This window comes from Bos mutus, chromosome 3, assembly GCF_027580195.1.
Source record: "Bos mutus isolate GX-2022 chromosome 3, NWIPB_WYAK_1.1, whole genome shotgun sequence".
NCBI classification, from domain to species: domain Eukaryota; kingdom Metazoa; phylum Chordata; class Mammalia; order Artiodactyla; family Bovidae; genus Bos; species Bos mutus.
Window position 1 is genome coordinate 87388190 of NC_091619.1, and position 21235 is coordinate 87409424.

At 37.5% G+C, this 21235-nt stretch overlaps 2 protein-coding genes across 3 annotated transcripts in view; one reads left to right on the plus strand and one right to left on the minus strand.

The window, feature by feature from the left end:
• Positions 1 to 5316, plus strand: part of FYB2 (FYN binding protein 2) — a 123738-nt gene extending 118422 nt beyond the window's left edge. Inside the window, exons 15-18 of one of the 2 annotated variants that reach the window (XM_070367964.1) lie at positions 416 to 497; positions 3926 to 4082; positions 4188 to 4221; positions 4772 to 5316. In XM_070367964.1, coding sequence (XP_070224065.1) covers positions 416 to 497; positions 3926 to 4082; positions 4188 to 4221; positions 4772 to 4784 — 286 coding nt within the window. In that variant the 3' untranslated portion in view covers positions 4785 to 5316. The remainder of the gene's footprint in view (positions 1 to 415; positions 498 to 3925; positions 4083 to 4187; positions 4222 to 4771) is intronic. The other variant, XM_070367963.1, reaches the window with a different exon arrangement.
• Positions 5317 to 16340: 11024 nt separating this feature from the next.
• The window catches only part of PRKAA2 (protein kinase AMP-activated catalytic subunit alpha 2), a 76590-nt gene continuing 71695 nt past the window's right edge, over positions 16341 to 21235 (minus strand). Inside the window, exons 8-9 of the mRNA XM_070367965.1 lie at positions 20717 to 20843; positions 16341 to 19462 (exon numbers count right to left, since the gene is read on the minus strand). Of these exons, the coding sequence (XP_070224066.1) occupies positions 19224 to 19462; positions 20717 to 20843 (366 nt within the window). The 3' untranslated portion in view covers positions 16341 to 19223. The remainder of the gene's footprint in view (positions 19463 to 20716; positions 20844 to 21235) is intronic.

The following is a 21235-nucleotide window of genomic DNA, read 5'->3' on the forward strand; positions in this document are numbered from 1 at the left end:
TTCCTGGTATAAAGGCATGGAAATGACAGCCCACCTTCTAGGATATTCCATGTAGACTTTGAATGTTATATGCAAAAGGACAGCTGCAAAGGGGGGTTGGGCCGGATTATAAAATAGCCTGTGTACAACACAATGGGACCTGACTTTATCTTACAGTAGAGGCAGCAGAGACAGACAGGAAGGCTTTAAGAAGGAGAGTGATATGATCAATTAAATTTTAGAAAGATGACTCTGGAGGCAGGTATACAGATGGATTTGAGAAAGAAGAGGCAACAATAAGATGGTATAAAATTATACACAGAATTATACCTGAATTTATCCTGGAGTAGAATGAGTTTATAGCTTTGGAAGCTTAAAGAGTTTTTTATATATAGTAACACTTAACCCTACCTGCACCTTTCTTGCCATCTTCTAGGAGTTTCTTCAAAACCAAGAAGCAAAATTTACAAAAGGACAGGATGAAAAGAGAAGAAAGACTTTTTAGAGAAAGATTCAAGGTATGTTCTTCTTTGAAGGTAAACATTAACAGAGAAAGTAAAAAAATATTTTTTTAAATTCTGTTAAGTGTGGTGCACATCTGTCTCTCTGGGACTGTCATGATCTTTGATTAAACATGTGATAGGTTAATTTTTCCCCATACATTTCTGTATTATCATGCCTTTGTACATGCTATTTCCTCTGCCTGGAAAAACTGCTAAGTTGTTCTTTAAGACTCTGTTCAAATGTCATTTACTCTTCCTTAACTCCTTGAGCCAAAGAGTGTGTGTGTGTGTGTGTGTGTGTGTGTGTGTGTGTGTGTGTAGTCTGAACTAAAGGCTTGAGTCCCTTTTAAAGGACAGATTTTTGTCTTTTTCAAGTTCCCCCTTAGCTCCCAACATAAAAGTGGATACACTGAATGATTAAACAACTCTGTCACTGAGTCCATGGAGCATTTTCTGTAATTTCCAAGGTTCACACACTCCTCCCTTTTGATTTCATGTACTGTCACAGTGAGAATTATTAAGAAACATATATTGAACACCTCCCATGTACCAGACACTGGATTGAGAGAGAGTTATACAAAGCTCTTCATGTCATAACCTTCGTCTTTCTGGTTTTATTTCTCGCCATTTTCCACCTTGCACTTTGTGCCTTGGCAACACATTGTGCATCGCTCTGTTTCTCGAGTGAACATCCACCGCATCCTTGTCCCGCTATTTCCTTCCTCTAGACATTGACGCGATCCGTTCCACTGTCCAGTGTACCCTTGCTGCTTCTCCATCTGACTAGCACCTGTTAATCTGTGATGACCTAGTTCAGGCATCTCCTCTAGGAACTCACACTTGCTGATGAAAGAAATTACTTTTCCTCTGCTGCTGCTGCTAAGTCGCTCCAGTCGTGTCCAACTCTGTGCGACCCCAGAGACGGCAGCCCACCAGGCTCCCCTGTCCCTGGGATTCTCCAGGCAAGAACACTGGAGTGGGTTGCCATTTCCTTCTCCAGTGCATGAAAGTGAAAAGTGAAAGTGAAGTCGCTCAGTCATGTCCGACTCCTAGTGACCCCATGGACTGCAGCCTACCAGGCTCCTCCATCCATGGGATTTTCCAGGCAAGAGTGCTGGAGTGGGGTGCCATCACCTTCTCCAACTCTTCCTCTACAATACTTTATACCTGAGCAAACCTCTAGCTTATCACAAAACATTAGCATTATTGCAATACATGTTCATCAGTTAAACTTTGAATTCCTGGAGGACAGGGGTTATATTATGTATCATGTCCATGTAGTGAGACCTAATACTGTATAAAAATGTTTTTGGACTCAACTTAGGAATAAACACAAATTCTTCTTAGTCATTAATACGTTCTGCTTGAACCAAGCTAATTTAGGTTACTAGATCTATAATATGAAATTACTTACTGCAAACCATGATGTTCTTTGCTTAGTTGAAAAACGAGTGTGTAACAATTACTTGTTGAAAGGACCCTATGTTCCATCTAGTGCTTTTATTCACCACTGTATTTCTGACGCTCTCATAGGCAGCAGAAATTCCCATTCTCTTGAGTCCATTCTTCCCAATCACCTGTGGTGAGTCTCCTTGATATATCATTAAAAAAACTATACAGTTTCAATAATTTTTACTCATCTCAAATCACACCCAACCAAAATATTGGGTGCTTCATTTGTGTCAGGCATTGAGGGTGCAAGGATGGATAAAATTGCTTCCCGTTTTTATTTTATGAGACAATATGTTGATTAAATGTCATCATGGGGTACATACAAAGTGCAGTTAAAACAGTAAATTATACATGGCACTCATGAAAGCCTTCATGAATAGTGCTTAAGAGAAAAAAAGCATTTCAGGCAGAGAAAACAGCAAGCGCAGTGGCATGGAAATATGGAAGGTACACAGTGCATTCAGAATTATCATATAGCTTGATGAAGCTTCAATGAAGGGAAAAGAAAGAGGGGGGGATGGGAATGATGTTGTGCAAAGGACCCTAAATGTCAAACTAAGAAATCTGGGTTTGAATGAAGAGTTTTTAGAATTTTATTTTAAGAAATCAGATTTGCATTTTAAGAAATCATTGTGAACAGTGGTCTGGGAAGGGTAAGATCAGTTAGGAAGCTATTACTCTGTTAGGCAAAAGAAAAACCTGTCTTGTGGATTAGATCACATTTGGTACCCATCATAATTCATCATCCAAATCCAGGACATTTCTGAGGGGAAGGAGGCACACTTAATCATTGTAAGTATTTATAACTAGAGACATTAAATATAAACAGAGACTATCCTGAGTAAAGGAAGATGTGTGGCTACCCTAATTTAGTGAAATAGACATCTGCAAGTATAAGCTACATATTCTAGAACTTTTTCCAATAAGTGGATTTCAATACATTAAAAGGTGGTGTACCTGTACATGGACAGATTGGCTAGTTAATAACACAGGAAAAACAAACAAACAAACTCTCCTAAGGCCAGAAATCGAATCCCTCAGTTGTTCCACAAGTGTTTGTCTTCAACCACAAAAGGATAGTGGGACCTGCTCCCAAACACCATTCCTAAAGTGAAAGTCGCTCAGTCGTGTCTGACTCTTTGTGACCCCATGGACTTAGTCCATGGAATTCTTCAGGCCAGAATACTGGATTGGGTAGCCTTTCCCTTCTCTAGGGGATCTTCCCAACTCAGGGATTGAACCCAGGTCTCCCACGTTGGAGGCTGATTCTTTACCAGCTGAGCCACAAGGGAAGCCCAAGAACACTGCAGTGGGTAGCCTATCCCTTCTGCAGGGTATCTTCCAGACCCAGGAATCAAACCGGGGTCTCCTGCATTGCAGGCAGATTCTTTACCAACTGAGCTATCAGGGAAGCACACACCATTCCTACCTCTTTAAAATATGTGTGCTGCAGCTATTAATACATGTATGCAAGAATATATGAGCCCACTAGAGAGGAAGGGTGGAAAGAGTGCCATCTAGAAATGCAATATATATAGGAACATTATAAACTCTAAAGCCCTACACTACACAAAGAGGTTTTCTGTTTCCCTCTTTTTGTAACTTGTCCTTTCCTGGGTTTACTGATTGGCTTCATTACTAGAACAATTAATACACCATTCACAATACTTAATTTACACCAATGTTACCACCTTTTCTCCTCCCAGAATTCCTTCTAACTACAATTCGATAATGGGTATGAAAACATTTTGAAAATATGATCTTACCAAACAAATGTAAAGGTTGTGATAATAAATAAATGTACTTTTATTTCTTTAAATAACCTTTCTTTCCCTAAATATCTTGCTATTTTCTTTTTCCTTAGACATTAGTTAACAGATATCTGGCCTCTTGAGTTTATTTTGAGGTTACCATAGTATGTCTTCCATTAATGTTATAATGAAAAAATAAATCTATGCAAACATATTCTGATTACTAATTTTTTCTTTCAGTATGACAAAGAGATTACTGTCATCAACACAGCAGTGGTGTGTTCCAATAATTCAAGAAATGGAATATCTGACTTGCCAATAACCCCTGGAGAAGAACTAGATGTCATTGATATCACTGAAGAAAATCTAGTGATATGCCGCAATTCTGAAGGCAAATGTAAGTTACTAGGTTATTGCCCGTAAGATTTCAATCACTGCTTTTGAAAAAAACTCAAAAGCATTATAACTTTCAGATTAGTAATAGTGATTTTTATTTCTATAGATGGATATGTGCTAATTGAACATCTAGATTTCAAGTAAGTGGTTTGACTTTATACTATAAATCAAATTCTGAATACTTAATACATTACTGTGTACATGAGTCTCAAGGAAAGACTATTGCATATATGTACTTCAGGAAAAGTTTGTAAATATGCAATGCTCTATTCTACAAGGAGCACTTCCCTGGTGGCTCAGATGGTAAACAATCCGCCTGCAATGTGGGAGACCCAGGTCCAATCCCTGTGTCAGGAAGATCCCCTGCAGAAGGAAATGGCAACCCACTCCAGTATTCTTACTAGAGAATCCCATGGGCAGAGGAGCTGGCGGGCTACAACAGTCCATGGGGTCACAGTCAGACACAACTGAGAACTAATTCTTTCTTTCTTCTATAAAGATTACTTGGAAGAGTAATTTTTTTGTCTGCCACTCCTGAGTATGTTATCAGACTTCTCTATAGAGCATATTTGTAAACATTTTAAAGGAGTATAAGAATATTAAACTGAATAAGAAATCCTCCCCAAATCTCTTACTCTTCCATGGGCCTGTATTTCAAAGTGTTTGTTTATTTCTCCTTTTTTCCCTCAGGCAACAAGTCTGATCACCTTAGAGAGATCAAGATCAAATGGTATGGTCTGCTCAAGTGTGAACTAGTTCTAAGGTCTCAAGGATTGAGAAGATGCAAGAAAGGTTTAACAAGGACCTAGAAGAAATAAAAAAGAGTCAATATATAATGAATAATGCAATAAATGAAATTAAAAACACTCTGGAGGCAACAAATAGTAGAATAACAGAGGCAGAAGATAGGATTAGTGAATTAGAAGATAGAATGGTAGAAATAAATGAATCAGAGAGGATAAAAGAAAAACGAATTAAAAGAAATAAGGACAATCTCAGAGACCTCCAGGACAATATTAAACGCTGCAACATTCGAATCATAGGGGTCCCAGAAGAAGAAGACAAAAAGAAAGACCATGAGAAAATACTTTAGGATATAATAGTTGAAAACTTCCCTAAAATGGGGAAGGGAATAATCACCCAAGTCCAAGAAACCCAGAGAGTCCCAAACAGGATAAACCCAAGGCGAAACACCCCTAGACACATATTAATCAAATTAACAAAGATCAAACACAAAGAACAAATATTAAAAGCAGCAAGGGAAAAACAACAAATAACACACAAGGGAATTCCCATAAGGATAACAGCTGATCTTTCAATAGAAACTCTTCAAGCCAGGAGGGAATGGCAAGACATACTTAAAATGATGAAAGAAAATAACCTACAGCCCAGATTATTGTACCCAGCAAGGATCTCATTCAAGTATGAAGGAGAAATCAAAAGCTTTTAGTTCTACGGTCTCAGCCCTGCTTTACATTAGTTTATGTTGCCAGCATGAGACGGTGGAATCTGTGGAAATTTTCGTTAACAACTTAGAAAAGAAAAATCCTCCACATTTAGATGTTGGTTTTACTACTAAACAGTTATCTTTCGATGTCTATTTCAGTATATATTTCACTGCTGGCTCAAAATGTGAAACAGTGTGAGTTGGCATTTGAGCACTTGTTTAATGAGCCATGTCCAAAGTTAGAAATCACGCCTTATGGCACCTAGTCAGTTGTGCAGATGGTTAGTTTGCTTCTAATGCTTCTAATATTAGTACACGAGTGTTTATAATTTCAAGAAGATGTGCATTTAAATTGGGTGTAATTTAATTCTGAAAAGTAAATAGTGTAACCAACATCTTTCAAATACTCCAATTTCAGGTATAATCCTAAAGCAAGAGGACATTTCTACATTGATTTTTATCATAAAACTAAAAATCTAACAAATGTTGCCAAAAATTGGTTTTGTTGGGAATAGGATGCTGAAAAGTAGTTTTTTCCTAAATTCACCCAACATTTTGAGAATTGCCTAAATATGTTTAAACATTTAAATTATACACTGTATCAGTTTAAAATAACCATTTTTTACTTTAGACAACAGGATATTTTGTTTATGACTTAATATGTATTAAAATTATTTATAAGTATTTTTACTTACAGAGAGTAAAAATAAGCTGAGCTGTAAATAACATTCTATTTTTCAAATGATGTACACGGCACGTTAGGCAGGGTGACCCTGACCTTCAAGGGCATGATCCACGGCCTCATCCTCTATACTGTGACACTATTTTTTAAGCTTCTAGGTTCTTTTATCTTTTTTTTCTTGTTGCAAATGGCATGTGCCAAGAAAGGCCAAGCTTATTCCAGATGAAAAGTATCAAAATTATTCATAGGGCTTAGAGAGGAAAATAGGTGGAGAGATTATTACAAATAACAGTTATAACAACATATAGGTGACACTGAAACTGGGTCTTTAAACATAATATATTTGCTGGACAAGACACAGAGAGGTCGATGCTCTCCCTGGTGACTAGGAAGAAATTGCTGGGCATACACACTGAGGAAACCAGAAGGGAAAGAGACACGTGTACCCCAATGTTCATCGCAGCACTGTTTATAATAGCCAAGACATGGAAGCAACCTAGATGTCCATCAGCAGATGAATGGATAAGAAAGCTGTGGTACATATACACAATGGAGTATTACTCAGCCATTAAAAAGAATACATTTGAATCAGTTCTAATGAGGTGGATGAAACTGGAGCCTATTATACAGAGTGAAGTAAGCCAGAAGGAAAAACATAAATACAGTATACTAACGCATATATATGGAATTTAGAAAGATGGTAACAATAACCCCGTGTACGAGACAGCAAAAGAGACACTGATGTATAGAACAGTCTTATGGACTCTGTGGGAGAGGGAGAGGGTGGGAAGATTTGGGAGAATGGCAATGAAACATGTAAAATATCATGTAGGAAACGAGTTGCCAGTCCAGGTTCGATGCATGATGCTGGATGCTTGGGGCTGGTGCACTGGGACGGCCCAGAGGGATGGTATGGGGAGGGAGGAGGGAGGAGGGTTCGGGATGGGGAACACATGTATACCTGTGGCGGATTCATTTTGATATTTGGCAAAACTAATACAATTATGTAAAGTTTAAAAATAAAATAAAATTAGAGAAAAAAATTAAAAAAATCAACCATTTATTTTACTACATACACATCTACTGTAACAAGTTTAATAAATTTCTTCAAGTAAAAAAAAAAAAAAAAAGAAATTCAAAGTAGAAGGAGTCTAGTCTATCTGGTAGGAAGTAGCAAGAGCTGAAATGGGGTAAGCCAGGGCTAGAATGTAACAGAGGTCACTTGGACTTTTTCCTCTAGAGAGTAGGAACCATCCAGCGGTCTTAAGCAGGAAGACAACACCAGACGTCTAGAGAAAAAAGGGAAAAAAAATCACAGCAATATGGGTGACTGATTATGGATGACAGATAAGAACGAGGAGAGACTAGTCATCTTTGCGATATTCAAGGCAAAAGAGCACTAGACCTTAATTTAAGACAGCCACAATAGAAGTATATACAGTACAGGAGCCCCATTAGAGGGAGAGGTAAGAGAGAAACAGAATTGAGACGTGATGATGAAATTTCTTTTTTGGGAGATGAGATTAAGGCTGACACCAAAGACTGGGAATATATTTCTGCTTGTACCCCCACTAACCTCCCCGGATGAAATTTACTACTCTGAGAGGCAGGGCAGCCAGGCAACTGTAGCCCTCTCCCACACTGTGGGCACTGTAGGAGACTAGGACAGGTGTGGCCCAAGCTCAGTGAGAGGGAGTGCAAGGCTGTGCTGAGCAGAGACCATTCATGCAATAATCCTATACGAAAGAGGACCAAAACCTACGTATCACTCTTGCCACCTCACCAAAACATGACCTTAGATCTGAGGTGACAGTGGGACTCGATTTCACCTGACACAGCTCTGTCCCATTCACGTTCTGTCTCATGGCATGGCCTTGTATTCTGCGTCTGTGGCTTAGCTCTGAGTCTCATTTCCTCATCAGTAAAGCAGCGCTAATAGCACTCACCTTGTCCACTTCTCAGCATTGTTGTCAGGCTGTAATGTAATAATATAAATAAATAAGTGTCCTAAAACCCTTAATACAAAATACTGTATAAGTGTGGTTATTTTAGTACCTGGCCTTTTGTGAAGTTGGAAGATGCTGAACACAAAAACAGGTTTTGGAAATTAAGACTTGAAAGAATGGCTAGGATATCTCTACCTCTTAAATTCAGAAAATCATCTGTAAGGAAGATCAAGGCAAAAAGGCTGATGTGTACATCACTGCATAACCCTGTGGGTGTGATATGGCCTCGTAACCAATCCAAGGTGACCTTAGGTGCATCAGGCCATCTGCTCTATTTCCTAAGCAGTGCAGCCACTTCCAATGGACCCCAGGGCTACCAGAAATATTGTTAGGGGAAAACTGTCATCGTTACTCCTCAGAGAAGGAAATGACAACCCACTCCAGTATTCTTGCCTGGGAAATCCCATGTACAGAGAGGAGCATAGTGGGCTGCAGTCCATGGGATAGCAAAAGAGTCACTACAATTTAGTAAGAAATCTTTTATGCTAGTAAATCTACTAGCCAAGAAAAGAGGATAAAAATCATATAATGAAAAAGAAGCATGTTGGTTTCAGTGAATTCTGTTAAAATTGGATGATACTAAGATGCAGAGTATGTCATGAGCAACGCTGGGCTGGAAGAAGCACAAGCTGGAATCAAGATTGCCGGGAGAAATATCAATAACCTCAGATATGCAGATGACACCACCCTTATGGCAGAAAGTGAAGAGGAACTAAAAAGCCTCTTGATGAAAGTGAAAGAGGAGAGTGAAAAAGTTCGCTTTAAGCTCAACATTCAGAAAACTAAGATCATGGCATCTGGTCCCATCACTCCATGGGAAATAGATGGGGAAACAGTGTCAGACTTTGTTTTTTTGGGCTCCAAAATCACTGCAGATGGTGACTGCAGCCATGAAATTAAAAGACGCTTACTCCTTGGAAAGAAAGTTATGACCAACCTAGATAGCATATTCAAAAGCAGAGACATTACTTTGCCAACAAAGGTTGGCAAGGCTATGGTTTTTCCAGTGGTCATGTATGGATGTGAGAGTTGAACTGTGAAGAAAGCTGAGCACCGAAGAATCGATGCTTTTGAACTGTGGTGTTGGAGAAGACTCTTGAGAGTCCCTTGGACTGCAAGGAGATCCAACCAGTCCATTCTGAAGGAGATCAGCCCTGGGTGTTCTTTGGAAGGACTGATGCTGAAGCTGAAACTCCAATACTTTGGCCACTTCATGCGAAGAGTTGACTCATTGGAAAAGACTCTGATGCTGGGACGGATTCGGGGCAGGAGGAGAAGGGGACAGAGGATGAGATGTCTGGATGGCATCACCGACTCGATGGACGTGAGTTTGAGTGAACTCCGGGAGTTGGTGATGGACAGGGAGGCCTAGCGTGCTGCGATTCATGGGGTCGCAAAGAGTCGGACATGACTGAGCGACTGAAGATGTTAATAAAATAATCCAAGCTTAAAAAAAAAAGAATGGCTAGGATATAAGATTTTTACATAGAAATACTTAACAGGTTTTTGAAACAACACTTTTCTATGTTTTTAAAGTATAAACCATTTGGTCTAATTTAAACAAATACCTAATAACTACTGATACGGAATACATTTTTAGGAAAAACATTCCATCCACATCAAAGTAGTTATTTCTATTTCATGATCAGCCACATTCCTTCCATTCTTTAAATCACAGTGTGTGAAGTTCAGTTTCAATGCTATTAATCTACAGAGTCCCTTAATGCAAACATTATAATTTCAGTGATGTTTCAAGTAGATGTCATCTGTCTCCTAGAAACCCTAATCTAGCAAAACATTTCAATGGAAAGACTGAGTTTCTATTTAACTTTTAAATTTTGTATCAAAAGATATCATTAGAGATGACAACACTCTGTCAGAGAAAAAGACAGTTTGCAAAGGGACCTGAACCTAACAGAGGTTAACGATACCCTCATTCATGTATAGGCCAAGCCAGCAGCAACCTGCTAACACGCACCGACAGAGCTGTCCCTTCCTCCTTTCCAGTACCTCTGACACACCTGGTCTTCCAAGCCGCCTTAGCATTCTCTCCAGCAGGGCCTCTCCCACATATGTTCACAACTTTTAAAACATAGGATTCTAGAGGGAAGAAGAGGAAGAGAAAAAAGTCAATACATAAAGACAAATTGCTAAGAAGTGGTTGTTTCTGGGTAACAGGGGTAAGACTTCAGGGTTTCAACAGTTTGGACACTGAGAACAGTGTGGCTGCTGAGAATAGAGAACAAGCAATGTAGATGTGGTCTGATGTGCTTATGATGGTCACCTCCCGTACACTTTCTGAAAAACATCCAAGTTGAGATTTATAAGAGTTCTATTTTCTTTATCCAAAATTTGAAGAGAACATGTTTGTTTTTGTTACTGAATACCTTTTCCCTTTATTTCCTAAAGTGTAAAGGTAATAGATGCTTATTGTAGGAAATCAGAAAAGTACAGACGTTTGAGGAAGCAAATAGAAATCTTATAAATCTCAACTTGGATGTTTTTCAGAAAGTATATGGGAGGTGACCATCATAAGCACATAGGACCACATCTACATTGTTCTCTATTCTCAGCAGCCTGCAGTCTAAAACGCTGCTGTAAGCCTGAAGTCGTCTAGGCCTTTGCCTTCCTCTCCTATGATAAGCAGAATTTTGGCTTCAGTGATCTTCTTATCCTGGCTTTAATACCTATAAATATGTTATGTGACTTGGGAAAAAGGAACTTTTTACATGAAATTAAGTTTGCTTACCAGTTGACCTTAAAATAGGGAGATTATTCAAGTGAGCCCTATTTAATAGCATGGACCCTGACAACCAGAACAGTCAGCCAGTCAGAGATATAGTGAAGAAGAGGCAGGAAATGTCTGTTACTCGCTTTGAGGATGAAAGGGGCCATGGACCAGGCAGTAAATGTCTGTTACTTGCTTTGAGGATGAAAGGGGCCATGGACCAGGCAGTAAATGTCTGTTACTCACTTTGAGGATGAAAGGGGCCATGGACCAGGCAATGATGCTGGTCTGTAGAAACTGCAAGTGATTCCCAGTGAAGAGCCAGAAGGGAAACGGGCCTGTAGTCCCATAGCAGCATGGAATTGAACTCACCACCAACTTGAATAAGCCTTGAAACAGATTCTGCCCAGAGCTTTTCCCTACTGCTGCTGTGGTTGTCAGCCTGTGTTGACTTGATACTGAAACACCAGCTAAGCCCACCAAACTTCTGACTTACAGAACTGTAAGATAATAAATTTGTGTTATGTCACCAAGTTTATAGTAACTTCTTATGGCAGCAATAGGAAACTAATACAGTGGCTAAAGTTAGAGACTACAGTGCAGAACGAAGAAGACAGAAGTGGACAGATGGTATGGAGTCTCCAAGGGGTTAGAGGCAACCAAGTTCTACAACAGCTTTGTCTGCAATTGTTAATTGACATGCAGAGTATCAATGACTGAATAGAAACAAAAGAGCTTTCAAATTAACCAGAGACTTTAATTTGATTTTGTGAAAAAAGCTTGGAAGCAATCATTTCTCTTTTGTGTTTGTTACCTGTGAGCTTATACAGTGCAAATATTAACTAGGGAGAACCTGTAACTATGAAATGCTGTGTAATTTAAGAGGACACCCATAGCACACAGTTGCTGGAAGACAGATCCTTCCACTGATCATTTAACATTCACAAAAGAAAAAAATATATATATATAACAAAACTGAAATTTGCATCTATGGTTATTAAAACACAAAAGCACTAAGAGTCTGGTCTTTTTTTTTTTTTTTCCATTTTTTAAATGAATTATAAAACATGATCCCAATTTTAACAGTTTAAAAAATTATCTTACTAGATTTGTAATCAAGTGCTTTGATGGGTAAATATATCAGCCTATGGAACTTTTTTTCCTAAAGATCTTCTTGAAATTTTTTTGAACAATATCCAATCTTATATTTTCTTATGATTGTCATGGACACAACAGCCTAATGGCTGTCAACTTTCAGTTTTGTTTGTTGCACTCCAAAGTCACTGTCTATTTAAGCAGATATGATATAGAATACAAGCATTCTTCCTCAAACAATATTAACGATTACTATGCTCAGAGTTCACAGTTCTATAACAATTTTACATTAAACACTCAAAACATTGTACAACCATAGATATTTGTGAGTAGTCTCGAGAAAAAGCTGTAATTTGGTATGTTAAGGCATCTTCAGCCAACATATTAAGAAGTTCTGAATATCTCTCGCAACAAAAGACGAATTTAATATTTGAATATTTGATATTTTCAAGAAATTTCAAAAGTCACTTAAAAATAAGAATACCATAATTTGTGAAATTGTGTTCCTAAACATTCTTCTACATTCTTACCACATAACTTACCTAAAATCAAGATATTCATCCTATCAGTATCAACGATATCTATTAAAAAAAAGGGGATTTACATTAAATATGATGATAAACCCTGTATTTAAACAAGGGCCTCCAAACAGTTTCTCACACATATCTGTGAGGTAGGTTATACCCATATTTTATAGATGAAAACATTAAATGAGGTTAAATGACCTGCTGCTGCCACAGCAGCCAAACTGAGAATCAGATTCCAAATTAGATTTTGTTCTTTGCTCTGCATTATTTCTTTCCTTTACAAACTTTTTAAAGGGTTGAAATATAAAGATTGTTATTCATTGCTTTCATTTTAAAGCCATGAGAAGGCAGCCAAACTTTTACCAAGGTGACTGAAAAAGTGAAGCGGCATAAACAGACACACCTGGTGAACAATTTCTGACAGTGACAGTGAGGTCTGGCCAAAGGAACCGACAGCAAACAGGCGAAAACAGTGCAACTGTGGAGGGACGGGCAAGTACAAATGAGGGGAGTCAGGGCAAAAACGAGTTTAAATAAGTTTTTAACTAATTATTATTCCTACAATTTAAGAGAGAAGGCACAATTAATTAAGGTGTTTTGCTTTTTTAGTGGGATCTATTTCTCTTTTCCACATTAGGAAACCAAAGAAAAATGGTTTTTCTTTGTAACAAAATTTAAAAAGGACTTTTACTTGTGAAAAGTGCAAGCTTAAATTAACAGCAAAAAATTAACTGTGCAGTTCTCCTTGGGTAGAATGTTCCTATTCCTTCCTTGAAATTATAAATCAACACAAAGTAGCAAACCTTGAATTAAAAAATTCACACTGTATGAACCTTGTCAAAATTCTGTATATGTTTAAAAGTGTTGTCATGCTAGCATGTCCTATAAACACTTCACTTTTTCCTCCAAAGAGCTTCCTACGCTAGGATTTCCTTAATTGCACTTTTTCAAATGTAACTTAAATTTACATACCCTGTTTGTCCAGATAAAACCATGAGCTACTTCCATAACATCTGGACTGCTTTATATATAAACGGTAGTTACAGAAAGTCACATACACAGCCATGGCTGCAAACTGGCATTGCTGTGCAATGCCGGCAGTAAACACTGACTCACAACATTAACACAGTCCCACAGTCTGATCACTTCTAGACCCAGCCTGATTCTTATCAGGTTATGGCTGAAAAAGCTGAATTAAAACTTAATCTGGTCTACACTGTGGGTCCTGTTCTTCATGTTATTACTGTTCAGTGGCATCAAATGCATTATAATTGTATATGGAAGGCTGGTAAGGATGCCAGCAACTTGTGTAAATAAGATATACTCTTAAGAGCTCAAACATAAATTACATTTCAAATTTCTGTAAGGTCTGGAAGAATCTGTATCAAGTTGATAATACTTGGTAGTTTGTGAATAGAAATATACTCTATGAGAATAGTATCTTATCATCTAATATGCATATGAAATGAAAAATTACCAATTTGTATATGAAATTTAGATAAGCCTAATTTAGATTAATAGTAAAAAATGATAATTTAAGATAGGAGTTGGGGCTGGTTTTACTTTTTTAAAAAGCACTGTGCTACAAGAATCACATAAATAAAGGGAGAAGCATGGCCTAAAAAGTTTCTTCAGTAGTTTTAAGCACCCTCAATAACTTAGAAGTACTTAACAAAAGTGAATATAATCATAAACACATCTAGTTAGTACAATCAACTCATTCAAATAAACTAAAAAATATTAAGACTACTTCATGTCACTCTAAGACTTGAAAGCAATGCTTCTGTGTTTATTATTTAACTACTAAGATGTTTCAGTGATTCAGACTGTTTCCCCCAAGGGAAGGGGGCACATAAAGTGATCATCATTGAACATTATATGGCATTAAAGCTTGTGAAAAGCTTTCTGGTCCTGCTTTCTCATTTGGAAAATCATTAACACACAAGGTGATTATAATGTATTAAATAAGTTAATAGATATGGAGGGTCTCTGGATCTAAAGTGACATGAAAGTTGCTCAGTTGTGTCCAACTCTTTGCGACCCCATGGACTATACTGTCCATGAAATTCTCCAGGCCAGAATACTGGAGTGGGTAGCCTTTTCCTTCTCCAGGGGATCTTCCCAATCCAGGGATCGAACCCAGGTCTCCTGCATTGCAGGCGGATTCTTTATCAGCTGAGCCACAATCACCATTAAAATGTATGGAACACTTCCATCACTCCAAATTTGTCATCTTTTGCTTTATGGAAAGTATACATACATGATATTAATATTTTAACATATTTGGTTTTCTGGATGATTTTCTCATTTGTATTCCAGGGGGGCAGCTGTGTTTAGAAAAACATTTAAGTATGTGTCTTCAAAACACCAAGCCAAGCAAATGTAGATCATTCACATCAGTATACAATCTCTCAGCATGTAAAAAGTGAACGCTAATACAAATCATATGAAAAGGCAGAGAAGAGACAATTTTAAAGCTCAAAGGTAATCCAGAGGTCTTTTAAGCTATCCCTTCCACTTCAGAGGTTATAAAAATGAGGCCCAACACAGGATGTGACTTACAAACAAATTGCACAGATCCCTCATCCAGAATTTTAGAGTCTCTGAGATCTATTATTTTAAAAAAGTACATTCTCTATTTAAAAAGTCACAGAGTGACAAAAGTATCAGGTAAAGAAATGCCAAACTGAAAATGTGGAGGTCTTTTAAAAAGAAATAAAAACAGACAAAACTGTGAATATGTCTAGCATTTAGATACCTAGATTTCACAGTCATTAACAAGATTTTAAATTATTAATCAGTGAAGAGACAAAGATGCAATGCCTCTGGCAGGCAGATTCCAAGATCATTTAGTTTATAAAATCGAAGGTACATTGCTTAGATTAATTCAATAAAATGTACATTTTCAGATAAATCCAAATAGTCAAAGAATCTGTAACAGTTGTCTATGATTATTTTCTCAATTATGTCTTATCTAATATAAAAATCAATTTGTATTCCCTGAGTACAAACTGGCTAGGGAATAAGAGAAAGCAAGCCCAGGATTATGTAACTGTCATAGGAAACCTATTTGCAGAAAGGAAAGGAGAGACCTGTCTGCACTACATATAGCCAATTGCCTGACATGGAATACTGTTACTTCCGAATAATTTAGGCTCCTGGATTCTCTTTAGGGCTAGCAAGTATCAAGGAATGCAAACACCAGAGGTTACAAAAGTGTTTCAAAAGTCTGTTGATCAAAACAAAAGCCCAACTTGTAATAGTCTTGCCTCCCACCCTACATATGTAATTTGGGATGTTGTTTGTTCCTTCATTGAAGAATAACCAGAATTAGGTCTAAATTTGGTGTCTTCTTATATAAAAGTGTTCAGAAATGTTCACTGATTACACTTTCTGAAAGAAGGAATCAAAGCTATTGACTCATTACCCATTGAGCCAAAGCATTAGTCACGAGTCTCTTACACCATTTTTAGAAGTAATCTTATTTAAGGTTTTTCAGTTATCCATTCAACACAAAAAAGAATAAATTTTGCTTTCCACAAAATACCAAACCTGATTTAGACAATCAAAGTGCTATGAAATAAGTTGTAGGCATGCAAAATTCCATTAACCCATTGTTCGCTCAAGATGAATATGTATACTGGTTAAAATAATTCTGATTTTGAATGAGAGTCTCTCCAACAACTGATAAGAGCAAATGAAATCTTAGTTTTATTTTTATCTACCTAATTATGGCAACCTGGTAAATAATTTTCTTAAAATCATATTTTCTGAATATGCTTTTCCTCCCAGGGGATAGTAAGTTTAAAACAATGTTTAAATTAATTTGGACAAAGCAAGATTAAACAAATTTAAATGATTTTCTTTTTCCACAGAAGAACTGGTCAAAGTCTTTAATGATCACATCCTTTGTCATCTTCAAGCAGGAGAGCAACATGTTTCATTTATCAGACTTGCTCAATGAAACCCCCTTTCTGCAGAGCATCTCACAGAATGCAGTTTCAGAAATGCCGTTCTAGAACCACTATGGGCTCCATTTCCATGATATAGCTAAGACTTTATCTGTAGCCTAATAATAGAGTTCTCCTTCAAAATCATAGCATGAAGAAAGTGTTCCTACCCCCGGTCTGTCTACCACATACCACATCCACACTCATCCAGGTTACAAGACTGAAATATGGGAATTTAGCAACTGATTCTTTCCCTCGCCCTGCATGAGCAGCAAAGAGACTCCTATGAAAATGTTCTAGACCTATTACGCTGGACTGAGCCTCCTGTAATCTTCTCTCTGCAGACCAATGTATCACACCATCTACATTCACAGAAGAGCTGTCTCTCAAAACTTCAGCACACAAGAACCCAAACTGTGACCCTTGGTTCTCTGAAAACACATAGCTATCGAAATGTAGATATTCATAAATACTGGCAAGAATGAAAAAATAGTAAATACTTTTTTAACTTTAAAAAACATGATAACTATATAAATCAATTTTAATATGTTTCTAACATCTGATTTATTAAACTAAGGAAGTTAAAATGCCACTGGATTCCTTCCTACTGTTTCTCTGCCTTCAAAATTATTAGGGATTTTGTCATTGGGAGTAAGGAGTCAGATTATTTTGAAGGTCATCCCATTAACAGGTAAATATTATGAGGTGGCCCTGTGTTTTCCAAAAGAGGTATTTACACATTTGTTGGGGCCAAAATTTTGCCAGATGTATATATACATCAAGATTAATGCAGCAGGACTGCTTATCCCTATAAAAATATACACAAAAAAGTTTATTTTGATGCCACTAGATGGCAATATTTCAAAGGTTAAAAAAAACACCTTAACTGCAACCCCACTCTCTTTCTCAAATTGCCAAACAAGGATTCCTTGTATTTTGATATTAAGTCATACTTAAAAGTTATGTAATACCATTTTTTAAAGTTCTGCTAAACAATATTATGTGACACACTGCAAACTCCTGACTCAAAACTCTTTAAAGACAGACATACTTGTCTTTCCCAAACCCAAGAGAAATTTGGTTTAACATTCTCATTTGCTTCTTGGTAGAAAACACATTTTTTTTTGGCAAAGAGACAGAAACCTGTCAAGGAAGTGTTCACTTTTTGTTTTCAAGAGCTTAATCACTTAATCATTTCTAGGGTAAGTCAGGTGAATGAGACTGTTAATTACAACATATTGAATAAGATGAATAAATACAAATTAGATAAATTACACATAATTTAAAAATTAAATATTTTTTACTAAAACAATATAATCAATGGGCTATTATCTACCCTGCTTTTTATATAGGGTTTTTTTTTTTTTAAAGCCTGAAAAAAACTTGCACAAAGCCAAAAATAAAAGTTTGGTTTTCCTTTAAAAGCACTGGTATACAAATACATATATGTATATATGTAAACAACATACATATTTATTCAAGAGAGAATTTTTTTGAATGTTTAAGGCTTCCCTGCCCTAACAGGTTCAACAGTGAAGGTCACAAGCCTACCAAGCTTTGGAAGTACAGAAAAGCCCTTAGGGCCAGAACAGTGTTTCAAATTGGATGGCTAGCAACCAAGATGTAGAACAAAGAAAGAGAACCAGAGAAGATTTCAAAACTAAGCCCATCAGCCACTAAGGATCAAACAATAAACAAAGACAAAGGTGATCAGGGGAGGTGAGGGAGCGGGGTGACTACAATAGCAAACTTCTGATGAGTAACTGGCATTACAGGATGCAAAAGGACAGGCACACACACACTCCTTACCACTACACACAGGAAGAGACCAGAGATAAGAGTTCTCTCTAAGGGACTGTTGACATTTTGCTTTGTTTCATTTAACTATTTTATCATGCTTGGTGGAGTACAAAAATAAATACAGTGAAAAAGAACTTGAGAAAGGTAGATTTTGAAGGCATGTTGTAAAATGATACAAGTTTATGAAAAAGACAAAAGTTGTAACTCCAGATGTTCCAGTACTGAGTAGAACCTTGAAGGCTCTTATATATGTTATTCAGGAAAATCTCAAGATAAAGCCTCTGGTTGGTTATAGCTGTTTTGAAGGAACTTGGAAATGACCATTACCTGTCTCAGGACCACAGTCCTTCTGTTGAACACTGGGCAATATCTGCAGAAACTGCTAGAATTTGGTTCTAAAATTTGGGGGAGGGGGATCTGGCTCTTAAGATTTCAACATTTAAATACTATCTTACTAATATATATGTTATTTTTAAATCTTGTGCATAAACACAGCTTAAAACCTGCTGAAATTTAGGAAGCAAACTGGATTTACCTACACTAAACAGTAAAGCAAGATGTTGCCAAACCACCTGTTGACTGAGATGGTTCACCAGTAAAGGTATATTAATCATCTGTAGTGAGTCCACAATTTCAGGTTAACAATAATCATGAGTGTTCACATATTAAAGATACTGCCTATGTGAATTTATAATAGGCAAAACAGAATTACAGATGTCTACAGTAAATAAGATGTCAGACTTTTTCTTTTCAGTAAATTTCAATGGTACTGTGTCCCCTGAAGACAGTCACGGCTCTCAACCAGTACTTCAGAATATGTGATATCCATAAGTAAAATAATAATTTAAAGAATATATCTGATTTTCACAGTGCAATAACAGAAAGAAAAAAAACTAGGGAAAGATCATCAGCGTGCTAAAGTAGTGATCAGACTGGCACACATTTCAAAAAAATCCATGGTGTGACTGCCCAGGCGAGGTGAGACAGAGGACGACATGCTTCCGGTCAAAGAGCCCGTGAGAGAGCCAGAGAGTGAATGGCCCTCCGCAGTTACAGAATCCAAACTGGACCGTGGTCTGTGTAAGCCAGCAGCAGAACAGGACCGCTGAGGTGTTGAGGAACCAGACCTCTGCTCCACCACCTCATCTGAAATGGACCAAAGAAAAGCAATTTACATGAACAGTGTATTCGCCCCAGCCCTTCCTATGAAGGTATCTTATTCAGAATATTAAGTGAACACATCTGAGCTAGGGCATCCTGGGAGCCAATGTCATGTTGCAGGGTTTTAGGAGTAGGGGTGGCAAAACCTTTTCCCTCCTGACTGTGAAGGACATCACTGTCCAACTGTAACACTGCCACACAGTCAAAATGTGATGCCTGAATCCTTCTCAACATACTGTTTGACAGTAACCTTGAAGTCAAAGTTTCCTGACACCCTTTTATCTGAAGAAAGCACACCTTTGGAGGATTATTTTCTTGCAGTGTATAAACAACAACAAAAAATAATTAAGATAAAAACAGAAATTACAATTGCACTGATTCTTCAGAGCACACTGCAATTGCCTGGCGGAAGGGGCAAAGGAAATCTTGTTAAAAATGCTGATTCCCAGTTTCCCAAGGACCCATCTCCAGAGATTCAGATTTGCTAGGTTTGGGAGAGTTCCCAAGAATCTGCATTTTAATAAGAACTCTGGGTAATTTTGATAAAGGTGTTCTAGGGACCATATAGACACAGCTATAGTTTATGGCAGTTTAAGAATAAACTGTTGAAAATAGCTTCTTTAACTCTGAACTCAGTTTTCCTCTGATTCCATCCAGCAGTGGACCCTTGGTTTATTCTGCTCACATCCCACTTGGGCCTCTGAGCAGAATAAGCACATTTGCTCAGCCAAGTATGACTCTCGACTCATACTAGATCCTTGGACGTGACCACCTCCCCTGACTCCTTTGCCTCTTGGATGGCCATGGGCATAAAATCCAACCCAAATCCCAGGAGAGGCCTATCTGGACACCATGGCCACCCAAGATAAAAGAAGCTAATCAACAGGGAATTTTAGATATTATAATGCTTACTGATAAAATATGAAAGGAGAAGTGTGACAAAGAGCCTAATTCAGCTAATTGTAGGTAAAAATTATTTCCCTATTATTCCTTATTTTCCTCCACAGTCAACACTTTAAATGACTTTTTAAATGAGGAAGCACTTCTCCAGAAGAAGTGCTAGATTAGAGATTTTCCTCATCTTCAATCCTTTTTGTTTCACTCACATTCTTAGTTAAATCTAGGTTACTAAAAACCAGTATAGAAGACTACCCACCATGTCTTTGAGATGATTTAACATCTTGTCAACTAGTGCCAAGTTTTATCTTCTCAGAGCTCATGCTTGCATGGCTTCCTTACCATCAATGCTTTTAAAGTCCAAAAGATAGCTTCTGTTGTCAACCAGGTACAGCTGTAAGCTCATTTTCACATAATTGCCAGTCACTGGATTTCTTCTTCTTACACGTAGATGGTATGCATTCACTACCTAAAATGAAAAATCTTCTTTATGGAAAAACATTCCAAATAAAAAACTATAAAATATTTCCATTATTTTTATTGCAAAGAATAATATCTAAACAAATAATTGGAAGGAGTGGGGTAGAGAACAAATTTCTGAATCATTGTTTACATTACATAGTAGTTTAGTATTTATTTAATCCCCACTAACAGTACTGTGTGGGAAACTGCTACCCACCGCAGTATTCTTGCCTGGAGAATTCCATGGACAGAGGAGCCTGGCAGGCTACAGTTCGCGGGGTCGCAAAGGGTTGGACATGACTGACTGACTTTCGCTTTCAACAGTACTATGTACAGCAATTAAAATTGAAAGGGAACTCAGAGACTCTAAGAGTCTAGCCTTCTTTCCAGACACGCCTC